This window comes from Salvelinus sp. IW2-2015, unplaced genomic scaffold, assembly GCF_002910315.2.
Source record: "Salvelinus sp. IW2-2015 unplaced genomic scaffold, ASM291031v2 Un_scaffold4071, whole genome shotgun sequence".
In the NCBI taxonomy this organism is placed as follows: domain Eukaryota; kingdom Metazoa; phylum Chordata; class Actinopteri; order Salmoniformes; family Salmonidae; genus Salvelinus; species Salvelinus sp. IW2-2015.
This window is the reverse complement of record NW_019945343.1, coordinates 28383-54571: the sequence shown is the minus strand read 5'-3', so window position 1 is coordinate 54571 and position 26189 is coordinate 28383. Positions and strand designations below refer to the sequence as shown.

The following is a 26189-nucleotide window of genomic DNA, read 5'->3' as shown; positions in this document are numbered from 1 at the left end:
TAGAGCAGCGAACAGTTTTGACTGGGCTGAGCGGGAACTCAAGAAACCCCAAGCTACAAGACCCTGAGATGTTTGGTTTAAAGGGCTCTCTGTGATCTGGGGTGTATTTGCTAGGAACGGAATGGAAACAAATGTGCCGAACGGGAGAGACCTACCTGGAATTTTCCAATATGAAACGCTGTTTTTGTATTCAACATTTCAAAATGCTTCGCTGCTACGGAGTGCACTAATGAATGCACCCATGTTTTAGAAGACCATTGAGGATCGAGAGCCAAGTTTCTGTGAAGACTTCTCCACAGTTAATGACCATTATTTGACTCTTTTAAAACCTTTGTGTACGATACTACATTTAGGTCTTTTTTAGTTTCATTCATGTTACTATGATAGCAGGTGTGTAAGTTATTTTTGTAAATACATTTTGTAATGAAACACAGCGTCTGTTGATTAAAGTGTGATATTTTTGTAAGCGAACAACCCCTAAAATCACATTGTATTTTGGTAAATGTTATGGCGAGGGGTTCTCTAATCACAGACTGGGAAAAAACTATAACCCAGTTTAACTAACAGTTCACACAATTCAAAATGTGCCCCTAACTAGATGGTCATTTTTCAATGAAGAAAAATTGTGGCACTTGCTTTAACTCTTTAAGACTATTTTGTGGTAGTGGTAGAAGTTTAAAACGTTTTACTTAAGCTAAGCATTTAAATATAGTCAAAGTTAAATGTAGTAAAATAATTGATTGGATTACTTTGATAGACTACTAGATCAACCTTATTACTTTGGATTGTAGGGCAGTTAAATCACACATTTCATCAGAAATAACTACACTCTGACTACTACACTTTTAGACACTCTCCTACTAGATAATCACAGTATATGCAAACTGTAATAAAAGACAGAAGACAATGAGGCATTGTTGAAGTCCTCTTCTGGGCTGGAGGGGTATCATGGGAAGAGGTACCCATTGGCCGGAAAGGCGGAACCCTTTCCCTGGGAGGACTTCTTCCCCCAGGGAACACACTAGTTAACTGAGCATACCCATACATTGGGCCCGATAAAATCATTTGATTTTTTGTCCTGATTCCGATTAGTTGTTTTCCCAAATCCATTTTTCCCTTTTTATTTTTCAGGTTTTCGCTCTCAGAAATCACATGTTTTTTTTGTTTTTTTTACAGATAACAACAAAAATGGATGTTCCAAGTCCACAACAATGCATGAACCACCTCAGGGCACCACTTGAGGTCTGTGAAAGATAGAAAACAATTTAGATTTTTGCGTGTAGTTACCCTTTAATGCAACTGTGCACCAGCAAGAGACTGTTGTTTGGTTAGTGATGTTTCTGTGACGCTCATTTAATTTCAGAATTTGCTAAACAAATGGCCACTGGATTGATGCAAATAATCATGGCATTCTGCCAGGTAAGCATAGGCTACTTTGTAGTTAACATTTCATTGAAAAGGTTTGGGAAAAGCCTTTCTATCTCTACCAGAAGAAGGTATCATTACCATCATTGCTAAAGTCTACCAAAGTGTAGACATATGCACGCACACACACCAACCTTTTCCATTTCAGAAAGTGTCTGGATAATACGAATCACATTCTAACTGACTGAACCGAATAGGCTACACAACGCTCATTCAATTAAAATATCTAAACTACAGTTGTTGCGTGTGAAAAGTTCTCACGTGCAAAAAATAAAAACTCAATGTGCATCAGCGTTTCTTCTTTCCCTACTCTCGCTTCGCTTGTTAGATATTAAGCACATTGATAGTTTGCTAGCAAACCTCTCCTGTTGATTTACTGTACCATAGCAGCAGGCTAACAGGAGGCAGCAGCAGTCTAAATGATCAGATCGAAACATGCGATGAGAAGTGATCAAGTGAAATATGAAGCAAGTGAACAGAGACAGCTTCACTCTATCCAATCAGAACAGCAGGATCAACATACAGCCCTCCCTTCTCTTTACAGACAGGCAACTAGCCAGTTGAGGTATGTACAGCACGGTGCTGAGGAATACGACACGCTGTTGCCTTGGCTGCCACCTCTGGAGTAGTAGCTGCTTTCTTGTTGTTCACAATTCTTCATCATCCTAACACTGTTGTTCTAAATTCAATCACCCTTTTCACCCTCTGCTTTATTTTCCCTGCGAGTGTGGGTATCCATAGCAACGGCTTAATGAAGAGACATGAGAAAGCTGTTAGCTGAAGTTAGCCAGCTAATTTTCTCCACTCAACTCAAACAGATGTAACTTTTGATTGGTAGCAGATACTTCTGTTCTGAATCCAGATTTGAATAGCAGAGAAGTAGAGGCAGATATCATATGCCCAACGTGTCTAACTTGATAAACTGGTCAGCTGATTTGTGTCAAAAGTTGCAGTGAATGGAATGTTAGAAGTCTGGAAGTTGATATTGTCACAATGGGACCTTTAGAAATCCCATGAAATTGAATGAAGATGGGAAATAAAATAGTTTCTTAGTTTAAAAAGTATAAAAGACATCAAAAAGTTGTATGCAAGCACTCAGCACGTTTTAAAGTTTGAATGACGTTTCTAGGGTAATCTACCTATACAAAATGCATATGAGCACAGACCCATCCCGCCTTGTAAAATGTGGTGTCGGTGGTGTCATAGAAAGCAATGTGTTGGCAAATTTTTAAAACCTTAGAATAAAAAATAACTTGTTACAGCATAGTTAATGTATAGGAATAGATTGCAAATAATTCACCAGTCATTCAAATTAAATATGTTTCTTATATTTGTAGCTACTCAGTGCCACACCAATATAAAATACTGAATAATCCATATTTTTGTTTCTCACAAAGTAAATATTCATGTGAATAAGACAACAGGAGACCTAACAAAACAGACTAAGGGAACCTGATTGATTTAATATTCAAAACACAGTAACACTTTACATTAACTTGCTCTTATGTCAGTGTAGTTTTAATGCATCGTAATAGTCGTAGAGTTGAGCGGTTTCTGTTACTACACAAGTGGAATAAACTCAACCCCATCACTACGCAATTACAACGCAATTCATGAAGTACTGTGCTATAACATGTAACTACAATGTTACTAGTGTAATTAATGACACTGTTACTACACAGGTATAAGAGCAAATTAATGTAAATTGTTACCCAAAACACATACATCAATAGAGAGAAATGCATTGATAATTTAAAAAAAATACTATATTTTAGAAGCAAAACACAAATATAAATGTTATGATCTAGATATTCTTTTGCCGCATAAATACAATATGGAACAATATGTTGTTTTATACATCTTAGGTATGAGAAGAAAGTAAAAAGTCACACATTTATTTTGACATAGAGTGACTGAACTGTTAGCAGTCCTGGGGAGTAGTTCCACTACATTTAATTCAGTTAGTAATTTACCTATATTTTGTAGTAACTACATTCAAATCTGTGTAGTGTCTTTGGTAGTTAATTACTTGTTTTAGCCATGTAGCTATCTACTGGAACTGCCCACTACATTTATTCAACAACTACCCCCTATTTTTCTCTCTCTGCCTGGCTACTGGGCTAAGCCAAAGCACTCACTCTGGCTGTCACACAGATCTCACTACACTGTTAACATCTGACTCCAGAGTGACGTGTTCTTGCAGTAATTTTTCTTAACTGTGTAGTCGATGACATTTCGGATATGATAGTTTTTTACGAAGTAGTTTGGATGTAGTGAACTACTTTTTCAAAGTAACTATTAAAGTATATTTCTCTTTAGGGCAGCGTAAGGGCTCTATTCAATCAGATCCAYTTTAGCCGACATCCGCATAGCAGTTGTTCAGGCAGCGTCGGAGGTGGAACTGCGTTAGAGCAGCTCCTGGCATTATACCTGAAGCGGACATTGCTATTGGCTGCACRGAGTCRCATTAAGAGAAATCTCATGCGAGYCTTGTTTACAAGTTCAAAACACTGGAATGTGAGATGTGATCTACACCTCGATTCGGCTGATAGAAATCCTSATTATTTTCTTTAGGCTAATGATTTTCAATTTGAGCGTCATTATTTCTATATAGCCTACACTTTGTCATTCTGAATATCTAACTCGAGTGACAATGATGAAGAGTAGCTCTTCACCAATTTGACAGCTCCAACACAGTTACATCTCCGGCACCGTCAAAACATCAGCTATGCAGGTGTCGGCTATCGCCGGTTAACGCTTGATCTGATTGAATCTAGGCCGAAGTGTAGCTTAACCTCTTCCAGTGTGAAGTAATTGATACAAGCTATAAACTATATTTTCAGAGTAGCTTCCCCAACACTGCCTGTTAGTAACCCAGACAGATAGTTATAGTCAGTCATCTAGTTAGCAAAGGGAAYAAAACACAAACGCTTGGCCATTGAAGTGGATATATTCTTCTCTTTGGTAAGTTTAAAGGTGGGTGATAACGTCCACCTAAAGTGCTATACTTTGTGAGCTGGTCAGCTTTTGCATGGCTCTTTGAGGGCTTTGCCTTCTTATCACGCTGACTGACAGATCTACTGGGTCACCCTGAGTRTAGTCTCTTCCCAGTGTTCAACTAGTGTTTGCCTCCGCCATTTTCAGTTCCCCCATTTTGGAATTCTAGTGGTTCTGTTGCTCTCTGTTTGTCTTTTGAAGGGCCAGAGGCAGGAAGTTGTTGCGTAGGGGTGTATGGGATTTTAATGTCACACACAGACGCACACATGCAGCCCCATTGTTTGTYTGATTCGCCATCAGAAGTGCTCAGTCTTGAGGAGTGTTAAGGAGTCGTGACAGTCAAAGTATGTGTGCATCAGTGGTGTTAGGTGTGCACGTGTATACTGTACATCTCTATGTCTAGGCATAGCCGCCTCTCAGTTCCGCAGGTGGCCTGGGCCCTCTGTTACGACACAGATCCTCCAGGGGGCGCAACAGAGCGTCCTCTCTAGGTTTATAGGGTATCGCGTAGCTGTCCTCCTCCATCAGTATCCGGTTCAACGTCTGCTCGTTGTTAATGTGGCGACGCACCATCAGTACGTACTGGCGCCCTTCCTCCAGAGGGGGGCAGTCACACACGTTGGGCACCCACAGGAACTCGCGGTGCTCCAGGCGGAAGCGATTGTGGTAGGTGTGGATGATCTGGACATCGTAGCGCGTCTCCTCGCCCCGGTACAGCTTGCTCATGACTTTGGCACGGAACACTGACAACCAATGAAAGACATTATGCTAACCCTTTACATAAAGCCAACAGGTATTATGCATTAAAACTTGTTATAACTTACAAGCATGTATGCGCCTTTACAATGTCATAAGGTTTGTTGTGCCATGCTTGTTTTTCCATGCTGCGATTTTTCAACTGACTTAAAAAGGCTGTTTAAGTTTCACCGAATTACATTCGTTCCTTACTTTAAAAAACTATTCARGTGAGATTTGTCAACTTGCACCACTATCACCTGATGTTGTAAACCCAAACCCAGCTGTAAACTGGGTCATGTGAATTGAAAGCACACAAAGGTGTTTGAACCTCTAACTTTAGGTATTCAGAAGTTCAGACTTACGAAGTCTTTCTGGCAGTACTGCCTCTGGCGCTCCCCTCGACCGCGGGCCCGCCTACATTTCCCACAATGCCCTACGGGAGTAAGAAGAGAAAGCAGTGAGTTGTTTGAGCACAGATTGTTTTTTATATCAGGGTATTGCACATATGTTTAGGATGGCACAGATGAGTTTCTGAGAGTGAATAGGGGATTTAAGATAGTAGAGTAGAGAGTAGGATAGATTAAAGGAAAGAGTAGAGCGTAGGGATTAAAAGGAAGAGTAGAGAGTAGGATATATCAAAGGAAAGAGTAGAGAGTAGGATATATCAAAGGAAAGAGTAGAGATTAGGACAGATTAAAGGAAGAGTAGAAGTAGTAGAGAGTAGGACAGATTAAAGGAAGAGTAGAAGTAGTAGAGAGTAGGACAGATTAAAGGAAGAGTAGAGAGTGGGATAGATTAAAGGAAAGAGTAGAGCGTAGGACAGATTAAAAGGAGAGTAGAGAGTAGGATAGATTAAAGGAAGAGTAGGATAGATTAAAGGAAAGAGTAGAGCGTAGGACAGATTAAAAGGAAGAGTAGAGCATGGGATACATTAAAGGAAAGAGTAGAGATTATGATAGATTAAAAGGAAGAGTAGAGGTAGTAGAGAGCAGGACATATTAAAGGAAAGATTATAGATCAGGACAGATTAAAGGAAGAGTAGAGGTAGTAGAGAGTAGGATAGATTAAAAGGAAAGAGTAGAGTAGAGAGTATAGGAATAGATTAAAGGAAGGAGTAGAGCGTAGGGACAGATTAAAAGAAAGAGTAGAGAGTAGGATAGATTAAAGGAAGAGTAGAGAGTAGGATAGATTAAAGGAAGAGTAGTGTAGAGAGTGGGACAGATTAAAGGAAGAGTAGTGTAGAGAGTGGGACAGATTAAAGGAAAAGTAGTGTAGAGAGTGGGACAGATTAGAGTAGAGAGTAGGACAGATTAAAGGAGGAGTAGAGAGTAGGACAGATTAAAGGAAGAGTAGAATGTAGGCTAGATGAAAGGAAGAGTAGAGTAGAGAGTAGGCTAGATGAAAGGAAGAGTAGAGTAGAGAGTAGGACAGATTACAGGAAGAGTAGAGTAGGACAGATTAAAGGAAGAGTAGAGTAGGGTAGATTAAAGGAAAGAGTAGAGTAGAGGAGGGAGGCAGAGGAGAGGATTGTAGCATTTGAGCAAGGTGAGAGTTGAGGTTCAGGGGAGTGGGGGTGAGATAGGGGTTAAAGATTTAGGTGAGGGAGAGATGGAGGTGAGGTGAAGCAAACCTCCTCGGGGTGGTTGGGGTAGTCGGTTCCTTCTGGTCTCGTCCCTCTCTAGGCGGGGAAGGACAGGTYGGCGGTGGGGCTGTTGAGGGGGTTGTCGAGCTGGGTGGCGAGGGGACTTGATGGGCCAGCCACCTGGAGGAGCTGAGGGACAGTGCGGGAAAAGGTGAGTTACATTATTGAGTATCAACATTCCTTTGGAGTTAGGGCCAGGAGTTTTCATGACCTGACCAACAAAATGACCTGGGTCCAAGACATAAACTCAAACGTAACTTTAAGGGATAGTTCAGCGAGTTTACATATTTATTAGATATTTGTTTTCTTACCTTAAAAGCAGTCTATGGAAAAGGAGTAACTGCAATCCACACTTGTGTTTGTTAAACTAGCCACTGCCAACAAAATGTTAACATTAGCATTTTTTTTAACCAAAGCACTGTGTAAGTAAATCTCCCCAGTTAAGCATGTTTTACATTTCATGCCCAAATAATTTAAATCATTAAAGAAAACAATTATTTGAGGACCACAATCCATTTAAGAGATGAGGGAAAAAATATCAAATATACATTTCTAACTATTCCTTTAAATTTTGCATTAATAATTCCATAATGTGAGATTTGAGATTTGTGCAAACGATGGAGAAGCACATGTGATCTTGAATCAGGATTCGGGCAAGGGATCTTTCCAAGACATTCTTTAGGTAGAATCTGTAAGGACAGAGCTGGAGACGAGAAGCAAGTACAGGAGTGAACATTTAATGAAATAGACAGGAAACAAAACACGAACAGCGTCTGGACTGGGGAAACAAAACAACATTAATGCTGACACGGAGATCCAACTGAGGAACAGATAGAGATAGAGGGGCAATCAACAAAGTGAAGGAGTCCAGGTGAGTCCAATGAAGCGCTGATGCGCGTAATGATGGTGACAGGTTGCGTAATGAGGGGCAGCCTGGCGCCCTTGAGCGCCACAGAGGGGGGACGGAGGAGGCGTGACAGAATCACTAAAGAGTGACTTTCTGTCCAGCATCAAATCACTATGATACGACATAGCAAACATTGTCTTAGATCATTGATTTCTGCTCCAAAACGCTAAAAAGCAATCGCTTTTGTTCGTCTTGACTCCCCCAAAGGCTCACTGTGACTCACAAGGTAAATAAGACCATGTTTCTGGACCTAACCCAGTCTTTAGCCACGACCCAAAAGGAACTAACTGCGTGACCCTTTAGTGGATCTAAACCCACCAGTTGGGAAAACACTATGCTAGGGGCTAGACTACTTCTCAACCCACCAGTTAGAAAACACTATGCTAGGGGCTAGACTACTTCTCACCCACCAGTAGAAAACACTATGCTAGGGCTAGGCTACTTCCAACCCACCAGTTAGAAAACACTATGCTAGGGACTAGACTACTTCTCAACCACCAGTTAGAAAACACATGCTAGGGGCTAGGCTACCTCAACCACCAGTTAGAAAAACACTATGCTAGGGCTAGACTACTTCTCAACCTACCAGTTAGAAAACACTATGCTAGGGACTAGACTACTTCTCAGCCACCAGTTAGAAAACACTATGCTAGGGCTAGACTACTTCTCAACCCACCAGTTAGAAAACACTATGCTAGGTGCTAGACTACTTCTCAACCCACAGTTAGAAAACACTATGCTAGGGGCTAGACTACTTCTCAGCCCACCAGTTAGAAAACACTATGCTAGGGACTAGACTACTTCTCAACCCACAGTTAGAAAACACTATGCTAGGGGCTAGACTACTTCTCAGCCCACCAGTTAGAAAACACTATGCTAGGGGCTAGGCTACTTCTCACCCACCAGTTAGAAAACACTATGCTAGGGACTAGGCTACTTCTCAACCCACCAGTTAGAAAACACTATGCTAGGGCTAGGCTACTTCTCAACCCACCAGTTAGAAAACACTATGCTAGGACTAGGCTACTTCTCAACCCACCAGTTAGAAAACACTATGCTAGGTGCTAGGCTACTCCCATTATGTCCTGCACCAAATTACTTGATTAATTACTAAATGATCAAACCTGTTTACTAAATTCTAAAAMATGCTAAAGTCTTAGATCATTGCTTTGTTGAGCAGTACACAGAAATCAGTCAAAACTATGGTACTGTACCAAGCACCACTATCTCAGCATGGAATATGRGGTGGGTTTTGGGATTAGGAGCGTTATCACTAAACACTTCTAAGATAAGAGGGGGACATTCCACTCCAGAAACTTCATGCCTTGGCTTTATCTGTTATTTTCAGCCAGGTACAGATCAAAGTATAGCAGGTCAGCACAGTGTATTCAGTTTTGGATCAAAGTCCACTTTGCAGTTATATAGGACAAATATAATGATTACTACTGAATGTTGGTTACCTTCTAACCAGGGCCAATTAATTAGAAATACAACACTGATTATAAGCCTATGATTGAGTTTGCAGTTAATAATTCCCCTCTTATATAAACAGATGTAATAAAACATTCCAGAAGACATTTGCTGCACATTAGCAAGGCCCAGTCTGTGGGGCATTTTGTAGGTTAGGGGTTTTCAAACTGGGGTCCCTGTCAGCCTCCCAGGTCCATGTTGTCCAGGGTTATGAACATACATTATAGATTAATAATATTACATTGTGTTGTATTACACCTTCTAAACTTATACCACAGATCCTTTGGCCAAAATGTGTTACCTTTGTTGTTGTTAGTAATATTCATTWAAAAAAATGAAATGTTAAAAAAAACTATTTGAATATTTTGAGATCTGGCAGTACCTCTGCTGTACTGGAGGCAGTGAGATCTGAAAATATTAAAAACATTCAAATAAACATTTARTTATTTATTAATTTTACATTGTAGAGCTTGTCGTAATGTGCAGATTATTTTTACCCCTTGCAATAATGTTTAGATCCATCTATCTATCCATCTTCCGTGTCTATCCATCAGCCCTACATCTTCGTATTCTATCCAATCTCCGTATCTATCCATCTTCCTATAGCCATCTTACGTATCTATCCATGCTTCGTATCTATCCAGTTCCTATCTATCCATCTTCCGTTCTATCCTCTTCCGTATCTATCCATCCTCCGTATCTATCATCTCCGATCTATCACCTTCCGTACATCCTTCCGATATCTCTCCATCTTCCGTATCCATCCCATCTTCCGTAATCATCCATCTCACCCGTATTATCAATCTTCCGTATCCATCCATCATAATCTATTCCCCGATCCATCCATCTTCCGATATCCCATCCATCCCATCTTCCGTATCCATCCATTCCATCTCCGTATCCATCATTCCATCCGTATCGCATCCACTTCCTACCTCCGTATCGCCCCATTACCATCCTTCCGTATCCATCCATCCACTTCCGTATCCATCCATCCACCTTCCGTACCATCCATCCACCTGTCCTCGATACCATCCACTCCACCTTCCGTATCCATCCATCCCCTTCGTATCCATCCATCCACCTTCCGTATCCTCCATCCACCTTCCGTATCCATCCATCCATTCCGTATCCAGTCCATCCACCTTCCGTACCATCCATCCACCTTCCGTATCCATCCATCCATTTCCGTATCCATCCATCCATCCTTCCGTATCATCCATACTTCCGTATCACATCACTATCATCCATCTTCCGGTATTTCATCCATCTTCCTGTACTTCATCTCTCCTATTCATCATCTCCGTATTCATTCCATCATCCGTATTCATCCATATTATACATCTTCCGTATTCATCCATCCATGCGTATCTATCCATCCATCCATCGTATCTACCATCCATCTTCCGATCTATCCACCCATGCCATCCATCTCTGTATCTATCCATATCTATCCAAACAGAGGATGAAAAGAAACCGGGCAGGTTTTCCCATGTGAATGCATATATCACCATAAATGGACATTTGTACATGAATTTTTAACACATGTTAATAGATAGGTACATTGACGTCCATTGGCTTTTGCTTAGAAAATGCTAGCTAGACTAAGTAGCTGGTCGGTTGACAGTGCCTAGGTAACAAACCCAAAACCTGGATAGCATTTTGTCCTTAGACTTCTACAAAGTAAGGAAACAAAATTTGTTTTTTATTTGGTCGATACTACCCTTAACAATGGTCACGTTCTTACCCAGTAGGGTTTCTGTGTGACAGGGGGAGGCCTAGTGGTAGTAGTGGTAGTAGTAGTGGGGGTGATCCAGGGGATTAGCTAGCAGTGTGGTGAGGCGCGAGCTGACTCCCCTGCCATGGAACAGAGCATAGCGGTCTGGGAGGGAGCCAATACTTCGTATTCTATCCCCGGGTTCCTGGTCTGTCACCAACACTGCAGCACAACCACACAGTGTACAACGGATATATATTTAATATATATTGTTTAAATACCTGGTATATTTAAGCAATATTGGTCCATATAACACCAAACCCCAGAGGTGCCTTATTGCTATATAGACTGGTTACCAATGTAATTAGAACAATAAAAATAAATGTCTTTGCTCATACCGTGGTATATGTCTGGTATACTCACGGCTTGTCAGCCAATCAGTATTCAGCGCTCGAACCACCCAGTTTAGAAGCTGTCAATACCATATACTGAAAAAATATAAATGGAATGACAACAGTTAAGGCCTAAGAATCGATTTCAATGATCTGATTTCCTCAATTGAACTGTTACTCAGTAAAATCAATGAAATTGTTGCATGTTGCGATGATATTTTTGTTCAGTATAGTTATTGCATTGTGGCTCCTGTCCCTCATAACTTTGACCAGACTGACCATGACATGCAGATCCTCCATAGTGGGTCCAGGGACCTCAAAGCTTTCCCAGGTGTCCACAGAGCGCTTGTACAGGAGCTTGGTCCCGCTACGCTGTACTCCCCAGGAACACTGATCTTCCAGTTCCCATTAATGACAAACTGGGAACGCCCGTTCTGGAGCGCTGGAGGAGAAGAGAAGGATTGAATGAAGGTAGGGAATGTGTCTGGTCTTCAATGCTGATTGGTGAGAGTGTGACTGAAATTGGCTTGTGATGATAATATGTAAGAGTGTTTGATTGAACTATGCTACGGTCAATTCCTTTTCAGTCAATTCAGAAATCGCATTGAGGAATGAGGGAAATTTGAGGTGGATTTTTTCTCCCCAATTTAGTCATATCCAATTACGATCTTGTCTCATGCTGCAACTTTCCAACAGGCTCGGTAGAGGAAAGTCGAGTCATGCATCCTCTGAAACATGACCCGCCAAACAGCGCTTCTTAACACCCCCCCCATTTTAACCCGGAAGCCAGCAGCACCAATGTGTCGGAGGAAACATGACCGCCAAACAGCGCTTCTTAACACCCGCCCACTTACCCGGAAGCCAGCACGCACGCACCGCACCGATGTGTCGGAGGAAACATGACCCCCAAACAGCGCTTCTTAACACCCGCCCACTTAACCGGAAGCCAGCAGCACGATGTGTCGGAGGAAACATGACCCGCCAAACAGCGCTTCTTAACACCCGCCACCATCTTAACCGGAAGCCAGCAGCACCAATGTGGTCGGAGAAACACCGTTGAACTGACGACCGAAGTCAGCCTGCAGGTGCCCGGCCAGCCACAACAATGAGTCGCTAGATGACCAAGTAAAGCCCCCCCGGCCAAACCCTCCCTAACCACGGGCAACACTGGGCCAAATTGTGTGCCGCCCTATGGGACTCCCGGTCACGGCCGGTTTGTGACACAGCCTGGGATTGAACCGGGTCTGAAGTGACGCCTCAAGTACTGCGATGCAGTTCCTTCGACCGCTGTGCCACTCAGAAGGTCTGAGTTGGAATTCTACTTACATTTAGTCATTTAGCAGACTCTTTTATCCAAGTGACTTAGAGTAGTGAGTGCATACATTTTTTGTACTGGTCCTGCGTGGAATCAAACCCACAACTGCCGGTTGCAAGAGCCATGCTCTGCCAAGTGAGCTACACGGGAACTGGGACCACTTTACTAAATTGAAATGGAATTAACCTCAACAATACAATGAACATTTCTTATTCAACAAAGAAGAAAGTTGCCTTGCCAACAGAGTAGCATTACAAACTCATTGCATTGTTTGGCCTAACAGTGACAAGTGCAGGAACAGACAAATAGAGGAACCATCTCTTGGAAGTACATTTTTTTGGGAGGGGAAATTTCCAACCAAATCAGAAGTAACCAAGTACATCCACTTGCTGCCAGAAGGCCAGATCCCCCACCCTTTTCCCGCACCCAGTTCCCCCACCTGCCCCAAATTAAACCTTTACTAGTGTTCCATTTCAGGATCCCTGCATTATCCATTTCAGGATCACGTTATTATGGTCTTGTAAATGTGGGTGAGAATAGATGGATAGCCTTGGGTGTTGTGTTGACTGGAGAGCCCAGCCAGAGTGCAGCTCGGGAATCAACCAGAGAGCTGTATCTGTCTCTGGTGCCAGGAAGTAACAGTAAGCTAACAGGAATGAGAGGAAGCAGAATTATGGCTACTTAAAGTGCAGGGAAGTGTAGGTTCTATAGCCAGGTGCTGGTGGTTGAAACTCAAAGCAGACATACAGAAGATGATAAAAAAGGTCTCAAAGCAAATTCTCTGTCAAACCAGCACTTCTGAGAGGCTATCTGTATATGTACTGTATATAGTTAATGATACAGAACATTTATGCTGTTCTTGTGACAGCTCACATTCCCAGTGTGTGCGCGTACATGTGTGTGCACGTGTGTGCGCGTGCGTCTGTCAAGCTGAGCCATCTCTTACCCAGATAGTTCCTGCTGTTATCGGTGACACGGATGTGAGTAGCTCCAGCTGGGATCATGGTCACCTCATTGTACCCAAACGGACCCGCTATAACCAACAAGTACAGAGACATTCATTAAGACAGATATTACACCAGTGGGAGACAAGTATAAACCATTCATTTAGAGACTGGGTACATTAATGATGTAGATAAACACAATATGGGTCAGTATGGTGTATATGCAATATATATATATATATATATATATATATATATATATATATACTGTTAAAATATATATATATATGTGAATATATACTGTATATCTTATGGGTAACACTTGTAAAACTTTATTAAGTAAATACATAAACTCAGAAAAAGGTCCTCTCACTGTCAACTGCTTTATTTTCAGCAAACTTACATGTGTAAATATTTGTATGAACATAACATGATTCAACAACTGAGACAATAACTAACGAAAAGATTCCACAGACATGTGACTAACATAAATTTAATAATGTGTCCCTGAACAAAAGGGGATCAAAATCAAAAGTAACAGTCAGTATCTGGTGTGGCCACCAGCTGCATTAAGTACTGCAATGCATCTCCTCCTCATGGTCTGCACCAGATTGCCAGTTCTTGCTGTGAGATGTTACCCAACTCTTTCACCAAGCACCTGCAAGTTCCCGGACATTTCTGGGGAATGGACCTAGCCCTCACCCACTGATCCAACAGGTCCCAGACGTCTCAATGGGATTGAGATCCGGGCTCTTCGCTGGCCATGGCAGAACACTGCATCTCCTGTCTTGAAGGAAATCCCACACAGAACGAGCAGTATGGCTGGTGGCATTGTCATGCTGGAGGTCATGTCAGGATGAGCCTGCAGGAAGGGTACACATAGGGAGAGGTCTTCCCTGTAACACACAGCATGGAGATTGCCTGCAATGACAACAAGCTCAGTCCGATGATGCTGTGACACACTGCCCCAGACCATGACGGACCCTCCACCTCCAAATCGATCCGCTCCAGAGTACAGGCCTTGGTGTAACATTCATTCCTTCGACGATAAACACGAATCCGATCATCACCTGGTGAGACAAAACTGTGACTCATCAGTAATGAAGCACTTTTGCCAGTTTCTGTCTGGTCCAGCGACGGTGGTTTGTGCCCATAGGCACGTTGTTGCCGGTGATGTCTGGTGAGCGACTGCCTTACAACAGGCCTACAAGCCCTCAGTCCAGCCTCTCTCAGCCTATTGCGGACAGTCTGAGCACTGATGGAGGGATTGTGCGTTCCTGGTGTAATTCGGGCAGTTGTTGTTGCTATCCTGTACCTGTGCTGGTGTTGTTACACGTGGTCTGCCACTGCGAGGACGATCAGTTGTCCGTCCTGTCTCCCTGTCTTAGCGTCTCACAGTACAGACATTGCAATTTATTGCCCTGGCCACATCTGCAGTCCTCATGCCTCCATGCAGCATGCCTAAGGCACGTTCACGCAAATGAGCAGGGACCCTGGGCATCTTTCTTTTGGTGTTTTAGTCATTAGAAAGGCCTCTTTAGTGTCCTAAGTTTTCAATACTGTGACCTTAATTGCCTACCGTCCGTAAGCTGTTAGTGTCTAAAGCTTCTTATGGCTGCAGGGGCAGTATTGAGTAGCTTGGATGAAAGGTGCACAGAGGTGCCCATAGTAAACTGCCTGCTCTTCAGTCCCAGTTGCTAATATATGCATATTATTATTCGTATTGGATAGAAAACATCTTGAAGTTTCTAAAACTGTTTGAATGATGTCTGTGAATAAACAGAACTCATATGGCAGGCAAAAAGCTGAGAGAAATCCAAACAGGAAGTGGGATTCTGAGGTTGGTCGATTTTCAACACAGCCCCTATTGAACACACAGTGGGATATGGATGAGTTTGCACTTCCTACGGCTTCCACTAGATGTCAACAGTCTGTAGAACCTCGTCTGATGCCTCTACTGTGAAGTGGTGCCGAAGGAGACAGGAAATAGTCAGGTCTACCATGACCTGGCCATCTCTGACCATGCGCGTTCAATCAGAGGGAGCTCTGTTCCATCGCACATCTGAAGTCAATGTAATTCTCCGGTTGGAACTTTATTGAAGATTTATGTTAAAAACATTCTAAAAATGATTCAATACATCGTTTGACATGTTTCTACTGACTTTTACGGAACTTTTGATATTTCGTCTGCTTTAGTGAACACGCTTCCTGACTTTGGATTTGTTTACCAAACACGCTAACAAAAATAGCTATTTGGACATAAATGATGGACATTACCGAACAAAACAAACATTTCTTGTGAAGTGGGAGTCCTGGGAGTGCATTCCGACGAAGATCAGGAAAGGTAAGTGAAGATTTATAATGCTTTTATGATTTTGTTGACTGCACAAATTTGGCGGTAACTGTATGGCTTCCTTTTGTGGTGAACGCTGTTCTCAGATTATGAATATTGTGCTTTTGCCGTAAAGCTTTTTGAAATCTGACACAGCGGTTGCATTAAGAACAAGTGTATTTTATTCTATGACAAACATGTATCTTTCATCAAAGTTTATGATGAGTAATTATGTTATTTGACGTGCTCTCTGCAATTTCTCCGGATATTTTGGAGGCATTTCTGAACATGGCGCCAACGTAAAGTGAGATTTTTGGATATAAATATGAGCTTTATCGAACAAAACATATATGTATTGTGTAACATGAAGTCCTATGAGTGTCATGATGAAGATCATCAAAGGTTAGTGATTCATTTATCTCTATTCTGTTTTGTGACTCCTGTCTTTGGCTGGAAAAATTACAGTTTTTCTGTGATTTTGCGGTCACCTAACATAATCGTTTGTGGTGCTTTCGCTGTAAAGCCTATTTGAAATCGGACACTTTGGTGGATTAACAACAAGATTACCTTTAAAATGGATAAGATACATGTATGTTTGAGGAATTTTAATTATGAGATTTCTGTTGTTTGAATTTGGCGCCCTGCACTTTCACTGACTGTTGTCATATCATCCCGTTAACGGGATTGCAGCCATAAGGAGACAGTTCCACAGGTGCTGTTATTAATTGTTTATGGTTCATTGAACAAGCTTGGGAAACAGCGTTTAAACCCTTTCAATGAAGATCTGTGAAGTTATTGATTTTTACAAATTATCTTTGAAAGACAGGGTCCTGAAAGGGACGTTTCTTTTTTTTGTGGAGTTTATATATTCTCATAGCAAATAGTTAATACATACATATTAATTTACTCATTAATGATAACTAAATTAGGATTATCATGATTTACAGACAGTTTATTAATGGTTAACATTCAAACCAAAGAGGGATATTCACCATCGACCAAAAGCATGAACCATTCATTTAGAGAGTGATATTTCACTAGTTGGTCGACAGCAGTCAACATCTCTGTGGTCCCCCTGCTGCTGTGTGTGAAAAGCGAGCAGCAAGACTACCCTATTCATCGTGTTTTTTCTATGGGACTGAGAGATCCTTGCTCTTGTTTGACAATTTTAGGTCTCTGAAATTAAAGCTGTGTGTGAATTAAGAGTTATAGTACTATTTTAAACTGGTCCATTTTCTTATTATTTGTGTTTGAAGAAAGCGTAAAGCTAATATGGTGATTTACCGAATATTGTGTGAAATTCATTTATTTGGTCACTAGATTGCGGTGGTATAGCTTAAAGGGCAATCAGCAGTTGCTACATACATTTTTGGGGCTTAAAATTAAATGTACCCACTGAACTTATAAATGCCTCATGAACTTACTTCATCCGTCCTACCCTATCGAAACACAAAAATATAAGCTTGTTTTACTCCAACGTTTGTAACAAAGAAAATGTTAAAACACCATATGGCCTCAAAACTTGGTTAAAACTATAATGTTGATATCATGGATGGTCAGTCTTGCATCCATAGCTTTGTCTATGAATTTGAGAGTGGTTCATTTCTGCAGCCCCATCCCTCAGCTGTTTACTGAACCAGGGCAGGAAGAACACTTTGTTATTGTTTCTACTGTAGATTGCCGCTTTAAAGCCCTTTCCTAACCATAGGCTAGCCAATTTGAAGACAATGCTCTAATCATTGGCTTATTAAAACGGTGGAAGCCTCAATTGCAATGTCCATGCTAAAACGGGTTATATCCATCTAGAGTCCTCTATCTATCTCTATGGTTCAGCAATAGACTTAGTTATGAACCTGAGTAGAGTTTTTTTTATGAATCTCGTGTGTTAGTGCCGGGCTAGAACAGGCCTGCAGATCCCGGACTACCCTTAATAAGTTCAGCTGTGTTCAGGACTTCCTCGTTCAAAACAACATCTAGCAACATCTAAAAACCAAAAACGTTTTCTATGCAAGCTAACATCACTGTGTGGCTGTACTTGTTTCGAGTTAGTAGGTACTGTACTTGTAAAAATGCCATGAAATAGCTTTTAATCAAATTTTGGTGGTTGTAGCATGGCCAAAATCAAAGCAAAAGTAGGACAATTCCAACTCATGCAAACTTTTATCAAAACACCACTTCCTACTGCAGCAGATGCAATGCAGTGGTGCGGACTGGTTATATCCACTCAGTCCTCTATCTATCTCTATGGTTCAGACGGTCTCCATTAAAAATGAATGAATTCCGTCGGATCGCAAAGATTTTGCCATGTTGTGTGAAGAGCTGGAAATCAGCTGTTCTACAACACAAAATTTAAACTGTCTAGTTTTGTCTCGTCTCTCCTTACGTCACTCTCACACCACAGGGCTGTAGAGTATGAAACTGATCTAGATGTATTGGTAGATCTGCACAGGGCTGTAGAGTTATGAAACTGATCTAGATGTATTGGTAGATCTGCCACGGGCTGTAGAGTTATGAAACTGATCTAGATGTATTTGGTAGATCACCACGGGCTGTAGAGTTATGAAACTGATCTAGATGTATTTGGTAGATCTGCACAGGGCTGTAGAGTTATGAAACTGATCTAGATGTATTTGGTAGATCAGCCAAGGGTGTAGAGTATGAATGATCTAGTGTATTTGGTAGATCTGCACAGGGCTGTAGAGTTATGAATCTGATCTAGATGTATTTGGTAGATCTGCACAGGCTGTAGAGTTATGAAACTCGATATAGATGAATCTGCACAGGGCTGTAGAGTTATGAAACTGATCTAGATGTATTTGGTAGATCAGCACAGGGCTGTAGAGTTATGAAACTGATCTAGATGTATTTTTGTGTTAGTGCTAGGCTGGAACAAAGATCTTCACACAATTTGGCCACAAAGGTGCCTATCCTGTAGAGTTCAGCTGTAGGGTTTGAGTTATCAACCTTGAGTTAGGGTTCTGTTCCACCTCCGGTTAACATTACAGAGTTATAGCCTGACTGATGTAGCCTGACTGATGATTATTTGAATCTGGTGAGTTAGTACTGGGCTGGAACAAACACCTGCACACCAGACGTGCCTGCCCTTAAGAAGATCTTATAGAGTTAGAAAATGTAAGACAAATGTATGAAGTCACTACTGTAAGTCACTCTGGATAAGAGCGTCTGCTAAATGACTAGAATATAAATGTATGTATAGCTTGACCGTGATGAGTTCTCTGGGCCCTTGGCTTTTGACCCTGTGGGAAGCTATGATTACGCCCAGCGGCATCAAATCTGTTATGCCTCATTGGGACACACAGCTGCAGGAGGAGAGAAAACCCGGCAAGTCCTCCTAGGCTGCCCAGGCACTCAAACAAAGCCTCCTTTATCTCCATGTTGTCTCCTCAAGCTGAACCATCATGAAGCAGTACAGTCTCTCTTCAGTCACTGTGCCCACACGCAGCGCCAGCTCAAGAGAGGATTCTGTTTCAGAATGGTGCGCAGTGCCAAATCACACGCCAGAGGTGTTGGCCGCTCTGTGTGTGTGTCTGTGTGTGCGTGTGTATGCATGTGCATGTGTGTCTGTGTGGAGGGGAGAGGGGATTTATTCTTGTTTGGGTGCCTGTGTCTGCCTTTGATAGAGACAGAGTGCACGTGTGTGTCCGTGTCTTTCTCTGCTGCTTGAACACTCGGTCACTGTCCTGCAGGAATCACTTAGGTTGAGAATTCCGTGGCGGAGAGCCAGAGCATAGAGTTCGGGGGCCTCTGTTTTGACCCTCAGAACACACACACACACACACACACACAGAGAGAGTGCATTTACGGGCCTCGAGTAACATTCTGTTGACGCTCTGTTTGTACATTCTGTTAGAGTGCAGCAAGTACCATTAGTGTTCCCTTATCGAAACTTCATGAATCCAGCTTTGACTAAACATATACACTGAGTGTACAAAACATTAGAAACACCTGCTCTTTCCATGACATACAAGTGAATTCTATGATCCRTTATTGATGTCACCTGTTAAATCCACTTCAATCAGGGTACATGAAGGGGAGGAGACAGATCAAAGAAGGGGTTTTAAGCATTGAGACCATTCAGACATGGATAGTGTATGTCTGCCATTCAGAGGGTGAATGGTCAAGACAAAAGATTGAAGTGTCTTTGAACAGGGTATGGTAGTAGGTGCCAGGTGCACCGGTTTGAGTCAAGAACTGCACCGCTACTGGGTTTTTCACGCTCAACAGTTTCCTGTGTGAATCAATGGTCCACCACCCAAAGGACATCCAGTCAACTTGACACAACCATGGGAAGCATTGGAGTCAACATGGGCCAGCATCCCTGTGGAACGCTTTCAACACCTTGTAGAGTCCATGCCCGACAGATTGAGGCTGTTCTGAGGGCAAAGGGGGGGTGCAACCAAATATTAGGAAGTTTGTAATGTTTTGTACATTCAGTGTGTCAGCCTTTGACATTTGTTTGCTCTGTCTATGCTTCGAGGTTGTGTGTGTGTGCGCGCATGTGTACCTGCTCCCTGTGCATTCTGGTACACACTCCTGTGGTGTAGACAGGTGGAGTTCTGTCCTCCACACACCATACAGGCATCCTCCTGCTGGTCCGAGCCCAGGATCAGGTCACAGCCCGGTGTCTGCACAACACAGACAACACATAGGCAACGTTCAGACATGCACAGGCAACGTTCAGACAACACACAGGCAACGTTCAGACATGCACAGGCAGCACACAGGCAACACAGAGGCAACGTTCAGACAACACACAGGCAACGTTCAGACAGGCACAGGCAGCACACAGGCAACACAGAGGCAACGTTCAGACAACACACAGGCAACGTTCATATAACACACAGGCAACGTTCAGACATGCACAGGCAACACAGAGGCAACGTTCAGACAACACAGAAAAAGACAACACAGAGACAATGAACATAAAACCAGACACACATAACAGACAAAGCAACAAAAAAAAATCAAGGCTGAAAACCAAATACAGCACTCCGAGATACCACCTGAAAACCAAATACAGCACCCCGAGATACCACCTGAAAACCAAATACAGCACCCCGAGATACCACCTGAAAACCAAATACAGCACCCCCGAGAGTACCACCTGAAAACCAAATACAGCACCCCGAGATACCACCTGAAAAACAGAGCAGCACCCCGAGATACCATCTGAAAACCAAATACAAGCACCCTGAGATACCACCTAAAAAACAAATACAGCACCCCGAGATACCACCTGAAAAACAGAACAGCACCCGAGATACCACCTGAAAACCAAATACAGCACCCCGAGATACCACCTGAAAAACAGAACAGCACCCGAGATACCACCTGAAAACCAAATACAGCACCCCGAGATACCACCTGAAAACTAGAGCAGCACCCCGAGATACCACCTGAAACCAAATACAGCACCCTGAGATACCACCTAAAAAACAAATACAGCACCCCGAGATACCACCTGAAAAACAGAACAGCACCCGAGATACCACCTAAAAACAGAGCAGCACCCGAGATACCACCTGAAAAACAGAGCACGCACCCCGAGATACCATCTGAAAACCAAATACAGCACCCTGAGATACCACCTGAAAACCAAATACAGCACCCCGAGATACCACCTGAAAACCAAATACAGCACCCTGAGATACCACCTAAAAAACAAATACAGACCCGAGATACACCTAAAAAACAAAACAGCACCCCGAGATACCACCTGAAAACCAAATACAGCACCCTGAGATACCACCTAAAAAACAAATACAGCACCCCGAGATACCACCTGAAAACTAAATACAGCACCCCGAGATACCACCTGAAAACCAAAACAGCACCCTGAGATACCACCTAAAAACAAATACAGCACCCGAGATACCACCTGAAAACTAAATACAGCACCCCGAGATACCACCTGAAAACCAAATACAGCACCCCGAGATACCACCTGAAAAACAGAGCAGCACCCCGAGATACCACCTGAAAACCAAATACAGCACCCAATATACCACCTAAAAAACAAATACAGCACCCCGAGATACCACCTGAAAACCAAATACAGCACCCCGAGATACCACCTGAAAAACAGAGCAGCACCAACTGCTGATGGACTTGTAGACTCAGTGAAATGTCACAAGCAACACCGCAGATATTGAGATGAGCGAGATGCAAGACTTCACTCTCACACAGTCACACACAGCATCTGCGTATGTGCACGGGTTCGCTTTACACTTTTACAACGTGGGAGCCACGGGAACCAAAATGGCTGAGAATTTGTGCCTCAGCCCACTCTGCTGTTTACTTTCTGCATTTATGTCATATCGCTGAGTCACCTTTAAGGGACGATCACTCCGGGTACCTGATTAGACTGGACAGGCTCTTTTACTATGCCTCAGACAAACAGCTTTATGACTGGTTTTCATCATGACACATTCACACCACGTCAGGGAGTTCGGAGTCGGTAATCCTTGGCAGAAAGAGCCTATGGAAAAGTCGAGTTGTTTTCTCCTTTCTCTGTAAAAGTGGGACTGACCTCTGACCCCGGCTTGGGCAGGCTGACCCCCAATATATCAGTCCAGGCCTAAAGTTCAGGGTGATGATTGGCAGGTCAAAGGTCCCATAATAAGTCAAGGGTGTGTCATGTAAACAGGGAGCCTTCCCCCTACGGCAGAATTGCAGTAATCGTAAAGCAATTCTAGTTGAGGGTGCAGGATTTCTACAATACCACAGAACTCAGAAGGCTTCAGAATAATTCTGAACAGGAAGTAGTGCATGTAGATAGTACCAGACCAACATTTCTTATAAGATGGTGACCTAGTGATGGAGGTAAGTTGAAAATGTGGATGTCTTTTTCCACTACATAAAAGGACAAGGGGCACAGCACTAATTAACTATATCCATGTAGTCAGATGTTGCTCAATGGTGAACATCCACTGTCTCTGTTGAAGCATGTTCCACACCGTCTCTGTTGAAGCATGTTCCACACCGTCTCTGTTGAAGCATGTTCCACACCGTCTCTGTTGAAGCATGTTCCACACCGTCTCTGTTGAAGCATGTTCCACACCGTCTCTGTTGAAGCATGTCACACACGTCTCTGTTGAAGCATGTTCCACACCGTCTCTGTTGAAGCATGTTCCACACCGTCTCTGTTGAAGCATGTTCCACACCGTCTCTGTTGAAGCATGTTCCACACCGTCTCTGTTGAAGCATGTTCCACCACCGTCTCTGTTGAAGCATGTTCCACACCGTCTCTGTTGAAGCTGTTCACCACCGTCTCTGTTGAAGCATGTTCCACACCGTCTCTGTTGAAGCATGTTCCACACCGTCCTCTGTTGAAGGCATGTTCCACACCGTCTCTGTTGGACAGCATGTTCCACACCGTCTCTGTTGAAGCATGTTTCACACCGTCTCTGTTGAAGCATGTTCCACACTCTCCTTCCACACTGTCTCTGTTGAAGCATGTTGCTGAGAATTTGTGCCTCGACCCACTCTGCTGTTTACTTTCTGCATTTATGTCATATCGCTGAGTCTACCTTTAAGGGACGATCACTCCGGGTACCTGATTAGACTGGACAGGCTCTTTTACTATGCCTCAGACAAACAGCTTTATGACTGGTTTTTCATCATGACACATTCACACCACGTCAGGGAGTTCGGAGTCGGTAATCCTTTGGCAGAAAGAGCCTATGGAAAAGTCGAGTTGTTTTCTCCTTTCTCTGTAAAAGTGGGACTGACCTCTGACCCCGGCTTGGGCAGGCTGACCCCAATATATCAGTCCAGGCCTAAAGTTCAGGGGTGATGATTGGCAGGTCAAAGGTCCCATAATAAGTCAAGGGTGTGTCATGTAAACAGGAGCCCTTCCCCCTACGGCAGAATTGCAGTAATCGTAAAGCAATTCTAGTTGAGGGGTGCAGGATTTCTACAATACCACAGAACTCAGAAGGCTTCAGAATAATTCTGAACAGGAAGTAGTGCATGTAGATAGTACCAGACCAACATTTCTTATAAGATGGTGACCTAGTGATGGAGGTAAGTTGAAAATGTGGATGTCTTTTTCCACTACATAAAAGGACAAGGGGCACAGCACTAATTAACTATATCCATGTAGTCAGATGTTGCTCAATGGTGAACATCCCCACTGTCTCTGTTGAAGCATGTTCACACCTCTCTGTAAGCATGTTCCACACCGTCTCTGTTGAAGCATGTTCCACACCGTCTCTGTTGAAGCATGTTCCACACCGTCTCTGTTGAAGCATGTTCCACACCGTCTCTGTTGAAGCATGTTCCACACCGTCTCTGTTGAAGCATGTTCCACACCGTCTCTGTTGAAGCATGTTCCACACCGCTCTGTTGAAGCATGTTCCACACCGTCTCTGTTGAAGCATGTTCCACACCGTCTCTGTTGAAGCATGTTCCACACCGTCTCTGTTGAAGCATGTTCCACACCGTCTCTGTTGAAGCATGTTCCACACCGTCTCTGTTGAAGCATGTTCCACACCGTCTCTGTTGAAGCATGTTCCACACCGTCTCTGTTGAAGCATGTTCCACACCGTCTCTGTTGAAGCATGTTCCACACCGTCTCTGTTGAAGCATGTTTCACACCGTCTCTGTTGAAGCATGTTCCACACCGTCTCTGTTGAAGCATGTTCCACACTCTCCTTCCACACTGTCTCTGTTGAAGCATGTTTCACTCTCCTTCCACACTGCCTCTGTTGAAGCATGTTCCACACTGTTTCTGTTGAAGCATGTTCCACACTCTTCCTTCCACACTGTTTCTGTTGAAGCATGTTCCACTCTCCTTCCAAACTGTCTCTGTTGAAGCATGTTCACACTCTCCTTCCACACTGTCTCTGTTGAAGCATGTTCCACTCTCCTGCCACACTGTCTCTGTTGAAGCATGTTCCACTCTCCTTCCACACTGTCTCTGTTGAAGCATGTTCCACTCTCCTTCCACACTGTCTCTGTTGAAGCATGTTCCACACTGTCTCTGTTGAAGCATGTTTCACTCTCCTTCCACACTGTCTCTGTTGAAGCATGTTCCACTCTCCTTCCACACTGTCTCTGTTGAAGCATGTTCCACTCTCCTTCCACACTGTCTCTGTTGAAGCATGTTCCACACTGTCTCTGTTGAAGCATGTTTCACTCTCCTTCCACACTGTCTCTGTTGAAGCATGTTCCACTCTCCTTCCACACTGTCTCTGTTGAAGCATTTCCACTCTCCTTCCACACTGTCTCTGTTGAAGCATGTTCCACACTGTCTCTCTGTTGAAGCATGTTCGACTCTCCTTCCACACTGTCTCTGTTGAAGCATGTTCCACTCTCCTTCCACACTGTCTCTGTTGAAGCTGTTCCACACTGTCTCTGTTGAAGCATGTTTCACTCTCCTTCCACACTGTCTCTGTTGAAGCATGTTCCACTCTCCTTCCACACTGTCTCTGTTGAAGCATGTTCCACTCTCCTTCCACACTGTCTCTGTTGAAGCATGTTCCACACTGTCTCTGTTGAAGCATGTTTCACTCTCCTTCCACACTGTCTCTGTTGAAGCATGTTCCACTCTCCTTCCACACTGTCTCTGTGAAGCATGTTCCACTCTCCTTCCACACTGTCTCTGTTGAAGCATGTTCCACACTGTCTCTGTTGAAGCATGTTCCACTCTCCTTCCACACTGTCTCTGTTGAAGCTTCCACTCTCCTTCCACACTGTCTCTGTTGAAGCATGTTCCACTCTCCTTCCACACTGTCTTCTGTTGAAGCATGTTCTTCTGCTGTGCTCTAAGGGTTATATGTGGTTAGGCAGCAGTAGTCTAACACTATGACCAGCTAACTCTAACCATTCTATAGAGAGGCGGTGCTGTCCGGATGCTTGGAAAGACACCAGTGGCCCCAATGTACCTTCTGTGACAGAGAGTTCACACACAGATATGCACTCACGGATGCATGCACACACACGGGAAAGTGCATGTACACACAAACCTGCCCTATTTTGTATAGTATTTGAAAGTATTTACTTGATATACCACAGAGGCACAAAGAGGGACTGGTGACAAGGGAAGCTGGTGAGTGATGGAGAGAGGAAGAAAAGAGGGGAGACGTGGAGAGACAAGACAAGGTGAGGAGAGAATAGGAGAGACATGAAGAGGAGAGACATAAAGAGGAGAGACGCGGAGAGGAGAGACATGAAGAGGAGAGACGTGGAGAGACGATGAGAGGAGAGACGTGGAGAGAATAAGAGAGGACGTGGAGAGGAGCGACATGAATAGGAGCGACGTGAGAGATGTGGAGAGACGATGGAAA

The 26189-nt window shown here is 43.2% G+C and overlaps 1 protein-coding gene across 1 annotated transcript in view; it reads right to left on the bottom strand.

Moving 5' to 3' along the window:
* Positions 1-2737: 2737 nt before the first annotated feature.
* The window catches only part of LOC112076832 (ADAMTS-like protein 5), a 40479-nt gene continuing 17027 nt past the window's right edge, over positions 2738-26189 (bottom strand). The window contains 7 exon segments of the mRNA XM_070441472.1: positions 2738-5166; positions 5523-5593; positions 6791-7048; positions 11564-11656; positions 11659-11730; positions 13550-13636; positions 20405-20525. Coding sequence (XP_070297573.1) covers positions 4822-5166; positions 5523-5593; positions 6791-7048; positions 11564-11656; positions 11659-11730; positions 13550-13636; positions 20405-20525 — 1047 coding nt within the window. The 3' untranslated portion in view covers positions 2738-4821.